The 15,248-nt window shown below is 45.5% G+C and overlaps 1 protein-coding gene and 1 pseudogene across 1 annotated transcript; both read right to left on the bottom strand.

Annotated features, from left to right (window-relative positions):
- Positions 1 to 261: 261 nt before the first annotated feature.
- LOC101349541 (granzyme B-like) lies at positions 262 to 3,095 on the bottom strand (annotated as a pseudogene).
- A 7,720-nt stretch (positions 3,096 to 10,815) lies between these two features.
- LOC101349286 (granzyme B) lies at positions 10,816 to 14,390 on the bottom strand. Its single transcript, XM_004376556.3, has 5 exons — positions 14,282 to 14,390; positions 13,086 to 13,233; positions 12,320 to 12,455; positions 11,856 to 12,113; positions 10,816 to 11,037 (listed from the first exon to the last, which is right to left on the bottom strand). Exons 1-5 carry the CDS (start codon positions 14,334 to 14,336, stop codon positions 10,876 to 10,878), a joined length of 759 nt encoding a protein of 252 aa, XP_004376613.1. The 5' UTR covers positions 14,337 to 14,390; the 3' UTR covers positions 10,816 to 10,875.
- Between the last annotated feature and the right edge of the window lie 858 nt (positions 14,391 to 15,248).

Here is a 15,248-nt window from a genome sequence, read left to right as displayed (position 1 = left end):
TGGAGGGAAAAGTATATAAATGCGAACAGATGGCTGATGGACACACAGTTGTCACCTTTTGCATGCTGTTCAATGAATAAATGAGGAATCAATTATGTTACTCTAGAGATGAAGTTTATTAAGGCCCTGTCAGCCCCCACACTGCTTGTCTGTCCCTCTTTCCCTTTTTTTCCATCCCATGTAGCTCCTACTCTGCTCCAGAGAAGACGGACAGATGAACCCTAGAGGCACCTCAGTCTGGTCCCTGCAGTTTGAAGCCTCTCATTGTTTTTTTTTAATCCAGCTCAGATAGCTCGAGATCCTAGTGTAGACATGTGGAGGTTTCCCACGGTTATTTCCAAAGGAGACGATGCCCTGGGCCTCTTGTAACATATGAGGGGACACCCAGAGTCCTCCTGTGAAAGGAGAGAAGAAAGGATTGAGTTAGATCTCCTTCTGTCGTCCTGGAATAGGTGGTCTCTGTCCTGGGCCTGTGTGTGTGAGAGCAGTAGCAGGGCCTGCCTTGAGACCTCCCTTAGTCCCTGACAGTTTTGCCCAGTCATCCATGGCCTGGCCTTCACTCCTCTCCCAGAAATCCTTCGGCCACTAAGTGGCTAGGGGGACAGTCCATTTCCTTTTTCCTCCAGGGAGAAAGGACCAGAGATGGGTTTGGTGGAAAGGCTGAGTACCTGGGGATATGACCTGTTCCTACTGCCACAGATTCTCAAAGCTCCCCTGTGTCCATGGCTAAGCGTGGAAGATGCTGCTGATCATACCTTAAAAGAAGTTTTCCTCTTTTTCAGGTCCCCCAAACATATCTGGATGGCATTGTTGTAAAGGTTTTTGTAGTGAAAGATGCATTTCTCATCCTTTTGGACTTCAAGCTCTACCTCATGCAGTTTGTCTGTGGTCCTGTTCACTTTGATGTAACCCCAACCAGCCACACTGCACACTTACCCCAGCTTCACCCACACTTTCCTCCGGGGTAGCCTGAGGATGCTCACCACTGCAGTCAAGTGGACTTTTCTCTTCAGCTGGAGGAGAGAGAGAATAAATTCCAGACACAGTCATGGGGCCACACTTCTTCTTTTCATGGCTCTGGGACAAGTGGAGAGGTCATATTGGGGATGAGGAAAGGGAAGGAGACGTGGTGTTGCATAAATCCCCGGATTAAAGTGCATGTACAAGAGCCAGTGGAACTCTGTACCATACCTGTAGTAACATGATGTCATTGGAAAATTCTTCTTGTAGGTTTTGCAGGGAATGGCTCTTCTCACAGGGATGTGCTGTTGAGTCCTTTCCTGCACTTTGGTGTTATGGGCTCCCAGGGTGACATTTATTGAGCTGGACAGAGAACAGAGTTGTGAGGAAGGTGGGGAGAGTGACAGGAGCTACAACCTGGGAGCTGGGAAGGGCAGGGGATATCTGGGACAGGGCTGGACTGCAGCTGAGGGAGATTGGTGGATGGAGGGCCTAAGGGCTGAGTGACTCTGCCGTCTGCTTCTTGGCAGCCCAAGATGGATTTCAGTTCTTGGACCAGATGTGTGGTGCTCAGTCATGCACAGGGCTTTGCTGTCTCCATGAAAAACTGATTTTCTCAAATCTTCACTCTGGGCCCCAGGGTACAACTTTGATCTCCTCCCATGCCACCTTTGGTCAGCTTGTTCCTTCTCTCTTCAAGCGGCCACTTGCATTGGCCTGTCCCTCTCTCCCCAAAACTTACCTGTCCTGTTTTATTTCTCTTATTCCTGCTCTCAGGTGACTCCTTGGAAGAACCTCTTTCTGTTATTAAGTGACCCAGGTCTGCAATCCTTGAGGAGAGGATTCCCTGTAAGGTGTCTACAGAAGGATGGGGATCCATGCACTGATACTTTCCCCAGCAGTGAGCTGCTGTCAGCACAAAGTCTTCTCGCACAAGGAAACCCCCACACGTTTTCACTGTCTCTGGAGTTTGGATCTGAAGAAATGTCGGGTAGGGATGAGAGGAAGGCTTGGCCTCACAGCTCCCAGTGATCTCCCCTGAAATAAAAATTCCACCCTGCCTGCTATGTTCATTGAGCCCAGAGTGTATATCTGTTTTACGGATACAGATAGAATGAAATGGGGAACTGGGGTAAATGAGAATAGAGAGGGAAGGAGTTGGAATCGGGTGGCTATAATGGGGGCCTCGGTAGCCAGCAGCAACCAAGAAGGGGGTCTGTGATGTTCTTTGTACAACATTTCTGGCTTACAATGGCCCACAAGACTCAGATTCCCCCTCTGATAATGAGAAGAACAGTCCTTGTTCATCTCCTGCTTCGGATATATATGTTGATGGGCAAGATTTGTGTTTGGAACAAGCAGTAAAATCCTAGTAGATGATGGAAAATCCTCTGCCTGAAGTTCCCTGGGTCCTCTGGCCCCACTTGTTCCCCACGCCCCACAGAGCTGCTGCTGGTTTGTAATATTCTGAACATGAGCTCAAGATGGTCTTTATCTGTTAGCCATTGGACCCATCTGTTACTGAAATATTACCAGAAAAGACTTGAGGCTGAGCCAAGGCAAAAATAAGTTTAAGGGGACCAAAATTCCACCAGCTCTGGCATCAGCTGCATCCAGGCCTTCTTCCCTGGGCAGCACTGAATGACAAAGCTTGTAAAAGGGGGTGGATTCCGAATGTTGATTTTAAGATACTGAGTTAAAAAGTTAGTGAGTCTTACCTTGATTATAGAAAACAGCCGCCTTTTTTAGTTGCCCTTTCCTGGGGAATTAAACTATTTCTTATTCCCAGCTTTCAACCTTCTTCCAGAGGCCTTTATAAAAGAACTTGCTTTCCAGATGACCAGGGTAGGCCTTGGAATGGGGTAGTACCCACTGACTCTTATGGAGAACAGCCTTCCGACCTGCCATTCCTACTGATTGTCCATCTAGCTTCAAACTTGTTTGTCTTTGTGTGAGATTGGACCTGGGGTTCAGAAAGTTCCTGGGGATGGATCAGAGCCAGGATGTATCTGAGTGTAACAACAAGGCTGTGCCAATGTCGGGTGGGGCCATGCCTCTTGGGGTAGAGATTGTCACTCACCTGCCTCATTGCTGGAGGGCAGAAGAAAAGCCAGCAGGAGCGGGAGTAGCCACATTTTCCCAGGATGGTTGCCCAGGTCAGAGCTGCTGGTGCTTCATCCTCCTCATCTTTTAATCCCCAGTGTTTTACTGTGGTGTATGGGGCTGCTTTACCTTATAAGGCTATCTCTAGATGCCTCCCACCACTGTCTGACCAAGTCTTCTGCCCCAAATTGAGTAAGAACTTATCCGTCACCAAATAGCCACTCATAGCTCTTGATTCAGTGATGACTACACCAGCAGAAAACAGGAACCCAAGGCTATTAGTTGGGATTAGAGATGTTGCATCCATCAGTTTTGAGTCCTTGAGCCCCAGAATCCTGAATCTCATTATGATAGATTCAAGAACATTTTCATCTCCTTGGTTCTCTTTTCTATTTCTGTGCTGGTAAGACCATCAAGATGATTTGTTTAGTGGGGCCCTTTCTATGTCAGACTCAATGACGGTGAAGATGAGGTTTTTTTCTGGGTGGAGGAGACAGGAACATCAGTTATTATAGAGTGTACAGTGAAAGCCATGGTTAAGGGATGGACAGAATATTGTGAAAGTCATGATAAAGATGGCATTGTTCTAGTTACTAAAAAACTTAGTGGTATAAAACAATAGCAGTATTTATTTTGCCCATAGATGTGTAATTTGGGAAGGGTTCAGTGTGGGTAGCTTGTCTCTGCCACCCTTGGGGTCAACAGGGGAGGCTTGAAGGCTGGAGGTTGGAGTCATCTGAAGGCTCAGTCACTCACTTGTCCAGGGGTTGATTCTGGCTATTGGGGGAGATCTCAGTTGCTCTCCATGTGGACCTCTCCATGTTATCTTATTGTATGGGATTGTTAAAAGTTTTTGTCACATGGTAGTTGGTTTCCTAGAGTGAGCGCCCCACAAAAAATGAGCCAGGGGGAAGCTGTGTCCATTTTTCAATCTAGCCTTGAAGTCATATAGTGTCCATTCTACCATACTCCATTGCTCGGAGCTATCAAAAGCCCCCTACCCCCAGATTAAAAAGAAAGGAAGGTAGATCCCATCTCTCAGTGGAAGGAGCATTAAAGTTATCTTGTAAGAAAAGCCCGTGGGATGGGAAATACACAGTGGCAATTGTTAGGAAGATGTAATCTGCCACACTGCTTTAGGTGTATATAGAGTTGGTCAGAGGAGTTGAAACCAGTGACAGGTCTAAGCTTTGTTCTGATCCTTTGGATACGTTGGGGTCTTCTTTGTAGTGAGAATGGATGAAGGTTTGTTCTTCCAAAAGATATTTTCTTTAATGGATTGCCAGTGTCATGTGAAGTAGAAAAGGATACCACAGAGCCAAAGTAATATTCTCAGACCATGGTCCAGAGAACTACATTTCTGATATACCTATACCGTTTGCTAAACAAATTATCCTGACGAGTCCTCATAATGGAAAAAAAAAAGAACAGAGTCATAGACTCGAAGATGTTGTTGGTTATAATTATCTTGATCCCAATTCTCTTTAAAAACAACAGCACCTTAGTTAAAGAAACAAAGCACACTGTCAACAGAGAATCTGAAAGTGTGGGGAGCCACAGGAATCCAGAGTGGGGTGCAGAGCCTAATCAGGATGAGGAAGGTGGCCATGCAAGGCCTCCCTTCACATGTGGCACCCTATTCACCCCAGAGAGGCTCTGACACCCTGCCCTGTGCAGCCTGGCATGGAGTATCAGAACGAATGTGAACTGAGGAGGGCATCCCTGCAGGAGAAAAACCCAGCACTGGGAGTGGAAGTCCAAGTGTGGTGACGAGGATGTTCATGCAAGGAGCTAGCCTAGTACCTGGTATTAGAAGTCAAATGGAGTGACAAGGGCCACCACAAAGAGGGAAGTCTGGTGCAATTTGTCAGAGCCTGTCAAAGTGAAGCAGGCATCAACACGGAAAGGCTGCATAATATGGGATGTCAGAGTCTGGATGTGGGATGAAGGGAACCCACTTAAGGGAAAGAGAATGTTGGTGGTGGGAGATTTGTTATATAAATCTGTGTGGAGATTAATCAAAACAGTAAAAATATTAGAATTCATGACAGCCAGGTTTATCTGAAAATCAGGTGGTAGTAATGATATTAATGGCATTGATGTTTATTTCCTAAGTTTGATGGTTGTATCGTGGTTATGTAAGACAGTGTCCTTGTTTTTAGGAATTAAACACTAAAGTATTCAGGAAGAGATGGAGCATCATTTCAAACAGTTCATGAAAAAATTTTCTTTGTACTATACTTACAGCTTTTTTTGCAAGCTTGAGATTGTTTCAAAATTAAAACCAACATTCTCCACGTATACAAACAATAACCAGTTTGAAGATATTAAAAAGAAAATCTGTTACAATAACAACAAAAAAGATATTTAGGAACAACTTGACCAAAAATTGTGTAAAACCTATTTAAATGTAACTTTAAAATTCTCCTTAAAAACACAAAAATAGAGTTGAGCAAATATATGATCCCTGTTGTAAGGAAAAAGAGCAACAAAAGTATGAAGTGTGACTAAATATAAAAGAATTTGGATAAATTTCTTTCAAAGATTATTGACTACTGAAAGCAAAAAATGCTATAGAATTTATGGAATATGGCAGTAAGTTATATAGCAAAAATAACTCAAGAGGTGGAGGGGGGATAAATGGGAACCTGTTACAAGGTTCTAATGCAAAGTGGTATAACATTAATTAATATGTGAAGGAGACATATTGTAATCCTAGAGCAATCACTAAGATAATAGGTAGAGATATAGCTAAAAGCCAGTAGAGGAGATAAAATAAATCTAACAAAAGAAGACAGGAAAAGAAGGACAAAGGAGTAAAGAATAAATCACATAAATGACAATCAAATATCAATATATTTATATTAAATCAGTAATTGCATTAAATGTAAACAGATTAAACACTCTAATTAAAGATTGCAAGTACAGATGAAAAATAAAAGACCCAAATGTGTGCTGTTTACAAGAGATACATCATAAGTATAAAGACACAGTTAGGATAAAAGTAAGATTCTGGAAAAAGACATATATCTTATAACCCCGATCAAAAGAAAACAAACTTGTCCATGAAATATACTATTGAAATTTTGAATGTTTGGCTACATGTGAGATGAGATATAATGTTTCAGTAGAATTTTTACTTACATTTTCCATATTTCCATTTCTCTTGATATGAGTAAATTTATGACTCATTATTTTACTATGAACTGTTAGGTGTTTTACCCATTCTATTAGGTTTTTGGTCTTTTTCTTCTGGCTGTATATTTGTTGTTGTTGTTAGGTGCTGTTATGGATTGAACTGTGTCCCCCAAAAATATCTCCCAGATTGGCTGGGTCATGATTCCCAGTACTGTATGATTGTGTACCATTTTGTAATCTGATGTGATTTCCTTATATGTTGTATACTCTATCATTATGATGTAATAAGATGGATTAGCAGCAGTTATACTGATGAGGTCTACAAGATTAGACAGTGTCTTAAGCCAATCTCTTTTGAGATATAAAAGAGAGAAGTGAGCAGAGACACATGGGAACCTCATACCACCAAGAAAGCAGTGCTGGGAGCAGAGCGCGTGCTTTGGAACTGAGGTTTCTGCACGGAGACACTCCCAGACCCAGGGAAGACTAATGCATCACAACGACCTTCCTCCAGAGCCGACACAGAGAGGAAGACTTCCCCTGGAGCTAATGCCTTGAATTTGGACTTGTAGTCTACTAGACTGTAAGAGAATAAATTTCTCTTTGTTAAAAGTCATCCACTTGTGGTATTTCTGTTATAGCAGCACTAGATGACTAAGACAGGGGCAGCCTAGTAGGTTCTGATTCATAGTGACCCTGTGTACCACAGAATGAAACACTGTCCAGTCCTGTGCCATCCCCACAATCATTGCTATGTTTGAGCCTATTGTTGCAGCCACTGTGTCAATACATCCCACTGAGGGTCTTTCTCTTTTTCACTGACCCTCTACTTCACCAAGCATGATGTTCTTCTCCACGGACTGGTCCCTCCTAATAACATGTCCAAAGTATGTAAGACTACATCTCGCCATCCTCATTTCTAAGGAGCATCCTGGCTGTACTTCTTCCAAGACAGATTTGTTTGTTCTGGCAATTCTTGGCACATTCAATATTCTTGATCAACATCATAATTCAAATGCATCAATTCTTCTTCTGTCTTCCTTATTAATTGTTCAGCTTTCACATGCATATGAGGTAACTGAAAATACCATGGCACACCTTAGTCTTCAAGGTGATATCTTTGCTTTTTAACACTTTAAAGAAGTCTTTTGCAGCATATTTGTCCAATGCAATATGTATACATATGTATAAGTATATATATATGCATGTATATGTATACACATATACATGCATATATATGTAATCTATTATATTTAAATGTAAGTATATATGTACATACATACAGTAAAACCTGTGAGAGCCAGAAGTCAATAGGACTACCTTTTTTTTCCGGGTCTTGCAAGTTTTTTGCCTTTGACAGGGTGCAGTCTACCACTTTTCTATCGCTCTCTATTAGTGGAAAATATTTTAATTTCTTTCTCTGACCGATTTCTGCCTTATGTAGGTTCTGGTTTTTGAAGGTATTACTGTCTTTACATTTAAATATATGCATTTGTTGGTCAAAGCAATGTTGTGGGGAATATCAAGAAATGAAATATAAAACATTTTATTCTATTAGTCCACAAAGAGTCATGCTGTTAGAAGAGTGGTGGTAGGCAGGGAGGGTAAATTCACACCAGTACATGTTCCCCATAACAAATTAGCAAGATCTTGCCATTCCTTTAGATTTACCTTCTCCAAGAACCAACTTAGCAGTTCTCCCTGGCCTTTCTGGGCCCGACTCTTCTTGTGGGTCTGCAGGAATTGAGGGGTGGTAAGAGTGAGTTTTGGTGAGTATTGGCATTTCTGTGCCTATACTCAATGAGGTCATTACAGAGATTTTAAGCAAGGGAAGGATCATTTCCTTGAACAGGGGGAGGACGGCACTTCCACAGACAAATTAAATTTGAAGGAGTCAGCATGTTTAAGGTACTTATTTGCCTCTGAGTCCACCCAAATGTGCCTATGAGCAAATTTCAGCTCACCGAAGAAAAGCATTTTGAATAGTTGTCACAGAATGGCTGCCAGAGGAGCCCAGAGACTTTCTGCATGAGGAGGTGTCTGAGCAGAAGCTCATCTCTTGTCCAGGGATGCCAGAAAGTCATCACAGGGTGAGTGTTGGAAGACATTTAAGATCTCTTGTTGACCAGGTTGTCAGGGGACCTGGGCTCCAGTCCAGGCTTTGCCTTTGTTTCTGTGGTACCTTTGATTGGAACTTTGTTTCCTTTTCTCTCAAAGGAGGGTGTGAGCCTGTAACAATGGTTTGCAAACTTGTTTTAAACCACAGAACCACTTCCTCAAAGTAAATGTAATACTTAAACTGCATATGTACATGGCTAGGCAACTTTTTTAAATACTATTTTTTGTTTTACTTTCTGCATTTTCCTTTTTTGTCTTTTCCAATCAAGGAACTAGGTCCTTATTATATCTTCAACCAAACTAAACCAAACCAGTTGCTACTGAGTCAATTCCAACTCATAGCGATCCTCTAAGACAAAGTAGAACTGCCCCATACGGTTTCCAAGGAGTGGCTGGTAGATTCGAATTGCCAACCTTTTGGTTAGCAGATATAGCTCTTATACACTGTAACACCAGGGCTCTTGTTATGTCTTAGATACAGGATATTTTTCATCCCCAAATCAGAAGCTGTGTGACATTCAGTGCTCTATTCTTATAAAAGTGTCCAAGATCATTAAGAGATTGTGTTGCAGCATTCTTTGTGGACAACAAGGTGTGGAAGGGCATGCCATTTAGGGTTACAGAGATAGATATTTACTCCATGTCACAAATGAGCATAATGTTGTTTGTATTGGCAACAGGGAGGAGTTGGCTCAGGGCATGCTTCTAGGCAGTGCTCCATATTAGTGGCAAGACCACAGAGGGGATGGCTGCTGGGTGTGCCTGGAAGATGGAGCCCCAAACACAGGGATACCCATATTCAACAAAAAGTCACATACTCTATGTGTGTTTCCCAAGCCAAGAACTTCCAACACTGAGAAGTCAAGGTGTTTTTGGAAACTTTGGATGCCCCAGTAACCATAATGGACTAAAGATTAGAAGCATTTTCCACTTTTCCAGACCACATGGGCCTCTCTGATTCTAGTTTGATTCTGCACAGGCAGGAACTTGCAGTAATGACTGTAATTATGTTGCTGACCAGTCCAATAGGATGGGTGTTTGGAATCAGAACTCTAATGCTTTCAGGCAAATATATAAATGTATTTTTTTTCTATAATTTGAATCTGTACAATTACATTCATGCCTGACTTCTCCTCTAGGTAAAGTTACTTCAGTGAACAAAGTTTGGAAACTTCAGATCTAGAAACCACAATCATTTCCATTTCTGTTGTTCTTTGGTCACATGTGATAATTCATGCAAACTGTAACCAGCAATGAAAGATAAAATGCAAATATTTTTATTCCTGTGGATTTCCCACATAGATGTAGGGTATGTGGACTCATCTGGGGAAAGGAGAGGCAGTACACAATTCCAGTGAAAGTCCTCCACACAGCCAGTTTCATTTGGATGCAGATGATAGACTGTTATGTTCACTCCAATGTCTGGAACTTAGTAGGTGTTCAACATGTATTTGGTTGTTAATTAGTAATAAAATTGTGCTTTCCTGACCTACTGTAGAGAGAAGCCCTTTCTAATTCATAAGGCTGACATAGTCCATGCTATCAGCAGGGAGTGTTAGCCTAGAGGTTAGTAGTGATCAACAGGGACAGGATGAGAGTAACTCAGGCTACTGAGTGACCAGGTGGCCAGTGGACCCTGAGCTTATGAGGGGCACTGGGCTGGATGTTGAGCTGAATGGAGGGTTGAGTTTGTCCTCCCCAGGTAAGAGTTGGGGCCAAGGGTTCTGGAGAGTGACCCTACAAGTCCTATCTTCCTAGGGCCCTGCCTGGTGCCAGCCCCCCTGAGGACCTTCACTGTTAGAGTATGAGCTGGGCTGGTAGCCCAGTGGTGAGGCTCTGCTGGAACCACACATGGTTTTCGTTGTCCTATATGGAGATATGAGGAAGGGGCCAGCTGAGATCAGTGTGGTCTGGGCGGACAAGAGTTGGTGGACTCTGAGAACTGTCAGTGGAAACTGGGGATGGAGGAGAAAGTGTGGCCAGGAGTCTGGAGGCTGGTCTGGGCCCTGAGCTCAAAGCAAGGCAGGGAAGGGAAGGAAGGAAACTAAGGCCAGGGGAGAATGAGGAGCTTCTCAAGGAGCCCTCCCTGGAAAGCTGCCAGTTTCTCTGGCTATGGGAAAGAAATGTCCTGCTTTTGCTCTTCCCTGCACCCCAGGCTATGCCTGTTTGACCTCTAGAACCCATCAGTCAGTCCTTTCCTTTCTTCCATGTAGCACAGGCGAAGGAGGAAAGAAGTTTACCCAAGCACAGGACCTGAAAGATTTGTGTCTCCTCCTGAGGGTGTTCAGCATCAGCCCTGCAGAAAGGCAGGCTGTGGAGAGACAAGAGTGGGTAAGAAGGAGCTGAGTCACCACTTTGCATGGGGATTTGGGGATACGATATGGGGAAGAGAGGAAGTAGGACACAGAGCAGAATTATGTCCTTGGCCTGCGTAGCCCAGAGTAGGTACCTGTGAAAGAAGGTCAATGAAAAAACGACACCAGCCCTTCACTCTCAGCTAAGACACTTTTATTAAGGTGCTAGCCCTCCAGAGAAGTTGGTTAGTCATAGAGGGGCTCAGTCTGATTCCTGCAGTTGGAGGTGTTTCATGGTTTCCTTTATCCAGAGCAAGAAACTCGAGACTTTGGTGAAAACCCTAGGAGAAGTCCCGTCTTTTCGTCCATAGGAGACAATGCCCTGGGCCATATTGTTGCACACAAGGGGACCCCCAGAGTCTCCCTGGAAATGGAGAGGGGAAAGATTGAGCTTGTTCTCCTCTTGGTTATGCCCCCCTGGCAATCTCCACAATCTGGGAGAAGCTGCTATACATGGTGTGAGAAAAGAGGGCAGGCAGGCCTCTGGGCACCCTCAGCTGTCAAGCTCCAACCCTGGACACTGTGGTTGCTTCACTTCACCCCGGGTTGTGGCCTCCCTTCTGCCCACAGATCCAGGATCCTCTCCCTATAAGTGGCTGTGGGACCTTTGATTCCAGGCTACTCCTTATGGAGGCAGACAAGTGTGGCTGAACCCAGCATGGAGGACAGTCGATTAACCAAGGTGGGTGCCAGCTCTTGAGTTGTTGCCTGTTTTTAATTACCCCATTTAGGGGGAACACTGTTTTCTCGTATGTGTGCCCTGGTGTGGGGTGAAAGCCCCCCCAAAAAATAAACCAATTCCTGTCACGTCTATTCCAACTCATGGCAACCCAATGTGTTACAGAGTAGAACTGCTCCATAAGGTTTTCTTGGCTATAATCCTTAAGGAACACCTCAGGGTGAGTTTGAACCACTGACTTCTAGGTTAGTAGCTGAGCGTAAAGTCTGCCACCCAGGGACCTTTGGGGTGGAGCAGGGAGTTGCAAATTCATCCTTCACCATTAGTAGGCCAGCAGAGGCCCTAGTGACTCCTCAGCTTGGCTGCTAGTCTATTCTCTTCCCAGGGTAAAAGGTCATAGCCTAGTGGGTGAAGGAGTCTCCCACTGCTTGGGTCTCCAGGTCCCAGATCTTCCCCAGACATCCTATTCCCCAGAGTCAGGCTAGACAGATGCTAAAACCCACCTTAAAGGAAGCCATCTTCTTCTTCGGGTCCCCCACGCACACCTCTGAGTCACTACTATAATTGTTGAAGTAGGACTCGCACTTCTTGTCCTCCTGCACAGTCAGTGCCACCTCTTGCAGGGTGGCTGCATACTTGTCCATTGGGGCAACCTGGCCCCAGCCAGCCACACTGCACACCTGTCCTGGCCTCACCTGGGCCTTTTTCCCGGGCAGGCGGATCGGGCGCACAGCCGCCATCCGTTGGGCCTCTGTCTCCAGCTGATGGGAAGAGACAAGAACGTCCCATTCAGCAATAGCCTGCTGGACCTGGAGACTCTGACAGGCTGCGCTGTCTTGCTGCTTCTCCAAGGCCCTGGGACTAGTTAAGCAGCCAGGGTGGGAAGGTAGGAAGGACAGGGGTCACGGTGGGAGCAGAAACTCCCTGGACCCAGGAGAGCAAGGAGCAGCAGGAAAGTGTGCCTCACCTGTAGTAGCATGATGTCGTTGGAAATAGTCTTCTCATTATAGTCTGGATGGCGGATGGCTCTTCTCACAGGGATGTGCTGCTGGGTCTTTTCCTGCTCCTTGATGTTGTGGGCCCCCAGGGTGACATTTATGCTGCTGCACAGAGAGTAAGGAGCCCTGGCTGCTAACCAAAACGTCAGCAGTTCAAAGCCACTAGCCACTCCTTGGAAACCCTGTTGGGGCAGTTCTACTCTGTCCTATATGGTTGCTATGAGTAGGAATTGACTCGAAGGCAACAGATACAGAGAGCAGAGTGGGGCAGGGGAAGTCACAGGAGCTGTAACTCAGAAGCTGGGAAGAGCAGGTGACAGCTGAGTCAGAGCGGGACTGTAGCTGAGGGAAAATGGTGGGGGGGCTTGAGGTCCTGGGCGTAAGCTCGCTGTGCCCTCTGTTTCCTGTAGCCCAGGTAGGCTGCTAGAACCATTAATAACTGCACCAGAGGTTCTCAGAGATCCGTTACCCACAAGAAAACACGAAGGATTGGTTTTGTTTGTATGTTGACCCCCAGCTCTAAATATGGCATGGTTGGTCAGTGTAGGCTCTATTTCTTCAGTAATGCTTCTGGCACTGACCTCCTCTCCCTACAAAATTAGCTGCCCTGTTTCTCATTATCGTAGAGCTCTCCTGGCCCTTGTGTTATGAGGAGCCCAGAAAGCACCTTGGGAGGAAGGCAAGGGTCTCTGTAGGGTGTTCCCAGGGGAGTGTGGGCTGTTTGCTGCTCCTCACCTTCCCCAGCAGTGAGCAGCCGTCAGCACAAAGTCCTCTCGGATCAGGAAACCACCACACCTCTTCTTCTCCTTCTGTTTCCAGAACTGAAGAAATGCCATGTAGGGGTGGGAGTGGGGCCGGGCCTCATGTCCCCCGATGATCTCTCCTGAAGGAGAAGTCTCTTCTGCTGTGTGCACCACTGAGTACCCCTAGCAGGCACCTGCTTGATGGCTCCAGAATTATTGGGCATTTGCGAGCCTGGGGTGACCTGAGGTGGGGCAGCTGGGGTGAGGGGACTCAACCTCCTCCTCCAAAACACGGAAGAGCAGTCCCTGGTCTGTAATCTTTCTTCTGCACATCACTGGAGGTGAGCATAGCTGTCTTAGGATAGCAAGGTCCCAGAGGCTCCAGAAAATTCCCCTCTTGATCTTTCTTGGTTTTAAGTGAATTTCTAAGACAACTATGAGTCCTGTGACATCTAGGCTAGTGCATCCTGGACATAAGTTTAGGGATCTAGTGTTATATAATATTTCCTACAGCCTGACAGAGTGGGTGCCCAGTAAATGTTCATTAGCTGCATGAAGGAATGGTCCCCATTTACTGGATGAAGGTTGCTGGGGTTAGTGCTGGTAAGATTCTGGAAAGCAGAGAAGTTGCGGGTCTGCCAAAGACCATGACCTATTCTTGATAAGAGGGGAGCTACCGAGGCCTTGGAAAAAATGCAGAGTTGGAGAAATGGACTGAGGGATCTTGGGGCTGAGCAAAGGCAAACAGTGTTATGGGGACAGTGGTCCCACCAATTGCAGGGTCAGATGAGCTCTGGGTTTCTCTCCTAGGCAGAGGGGTGAGGGGAGCACTTGTCTCATCCCAGACACAGAAGCCAGGCCCACACTGCCTTCTGTAGGGAAATTTGATATTTCTTCTTTCCAGTTTCCCACCTATTGCTATGCATTTCTAGGAAAGTTCCACTTTCCAGATGACAAGGGCAGGACCTGGGGAAGGAGTAGTATCCCTGACTCTTAAGAATAGAATTCGTCCCTGCTGTTCCTCCTGACTGTTTACCTAGCATCATACTAGGGGCCTGGGATGGGATTGAAGGTGGGATTAAGAATGTTCCTGGCAGATAGATGGATCAGGAATGTGCACAAGGAGCAGAAGATCAGTGCCCACTGTGTGATGGGGCCAGACCTCAGAGGGTGGGGGTGGTCACTCACCTGTTTCTGCCTCAGGGGCCAGAAGAAAGGCTAATAGGAGCACAAGCAGCTGCATCTTATGAGGAAAACTGCCCAGGTCAGAGCTGCTGGTACTTTCCCCTGGCTTGCTTTTAGCCCCCAGGAGAGGAAGGAAGTGGAGGTGGGATTAGTGATCTCACGGTCACCTCTGGTTTTGTGACACTTCATCATAGAAGGTGTTTTACAAAAGCTACCCTTCACACCCATCCCTATAACCTCAGCCTGCTTTCGTTCTTTGTGTGCTTGTGAAAGAATCAGGCAGTTGCCACATCAGTACCCATAGCCGATGACTCAGAGCAGGGCCCAAGGGTAGAAGGTGGGGACTGTAGGATGTGGCATTGCCCAGTAGAGGTACTAGAGTTCCAGAAGCCAGAGTTCCCAGTGATAGAATCACCAATGCCTTCATTTCCATACTGCTAAGTCCATCAGGATAATTTCCTTAGCAGATGTGTATTTAGGTCCTTCTCTGTGCCAGGACCAAGCATACTGGAGATATGTCTCCTTTCTTTAGAGAGCTCACTAACTCATGGAGGAGACAGAAACCTCAGTGACCAGAGCACAGTATGGTGAGGGCTATGGTAGAGGGGCACATAAAGCAGTAAGTGAGCATGGCCACCATCTACTAAACCCATACAGCAACTCATTCATCATCGCAGCTTCCTTCCTAGGGGATTTTTTTTTAAATTGTACTTTAGATGGAGGTTTACAGAACAAACTAGCTTCTCATTAAACAGTTAGTACACATATTGTTTTATGACATTGGTTAACAACCTCACGACACGTCAACCCTCTCCCTTGGGTTCCTATTACCAGCTTTCCTGTCCCCTCCTGCCTTCTTGTCCTTGCTCCTGGGCTGGTGTGCCCCTTTAGTCTCATTTTGTTTTATGGGCCTGTCTAATCTTTGGCTGAAGGGTGAACCTCAGGAGTGACTTCATTACTGAGCTAAAAG

The sequence above is a fragment of the Trichechus manatus genome, unplaced genomic scaffold, assembly GCF_000243295.1.
Source record: "Trichechus manatus latirostris isolate Lorelei unplaced genomic scaffold, TriManLat1.0 scaffold00043, whole genome shotgun sequence".
NCBI classification, from domain to species: Eukaryota; Metazoa; Chordata; class Mammalia; order Sirenia; family Trichechidae; genus Trichechus; species Trichechus manatus.
The sequence above is the reverse complement of the archived record's forward strand: the minus strand, read 5'-3'. Positions and strand labels throughout refer to the sequence as shown.

Bases quoted from the DNA above. Each gene is read 5' to 3' on its own strand.
- LOC101349286 (XM_004376556.3), bottom strand. From the start codon at position 14,336: ATGCAGCTGCTTGTGCTCCTATTAGCCTTTCTTCTGGCCCCTGAGGCA. The intron at 12,456-13,085 runs GTGAGGAGCAGC...CTCTCTGTGCAG, and splicing joins GCTGCTCACTGCTGGGGAAG to CAGCATAAATGTCACCCTGG. The intron at 11,038-11,855 runs GTGGGTTTTAGC...CTCCATTTCCAG, and splicing joins AGAAGATGGCTTCCTTTAAG to GGAGACTCTGGGGGTCCCCT.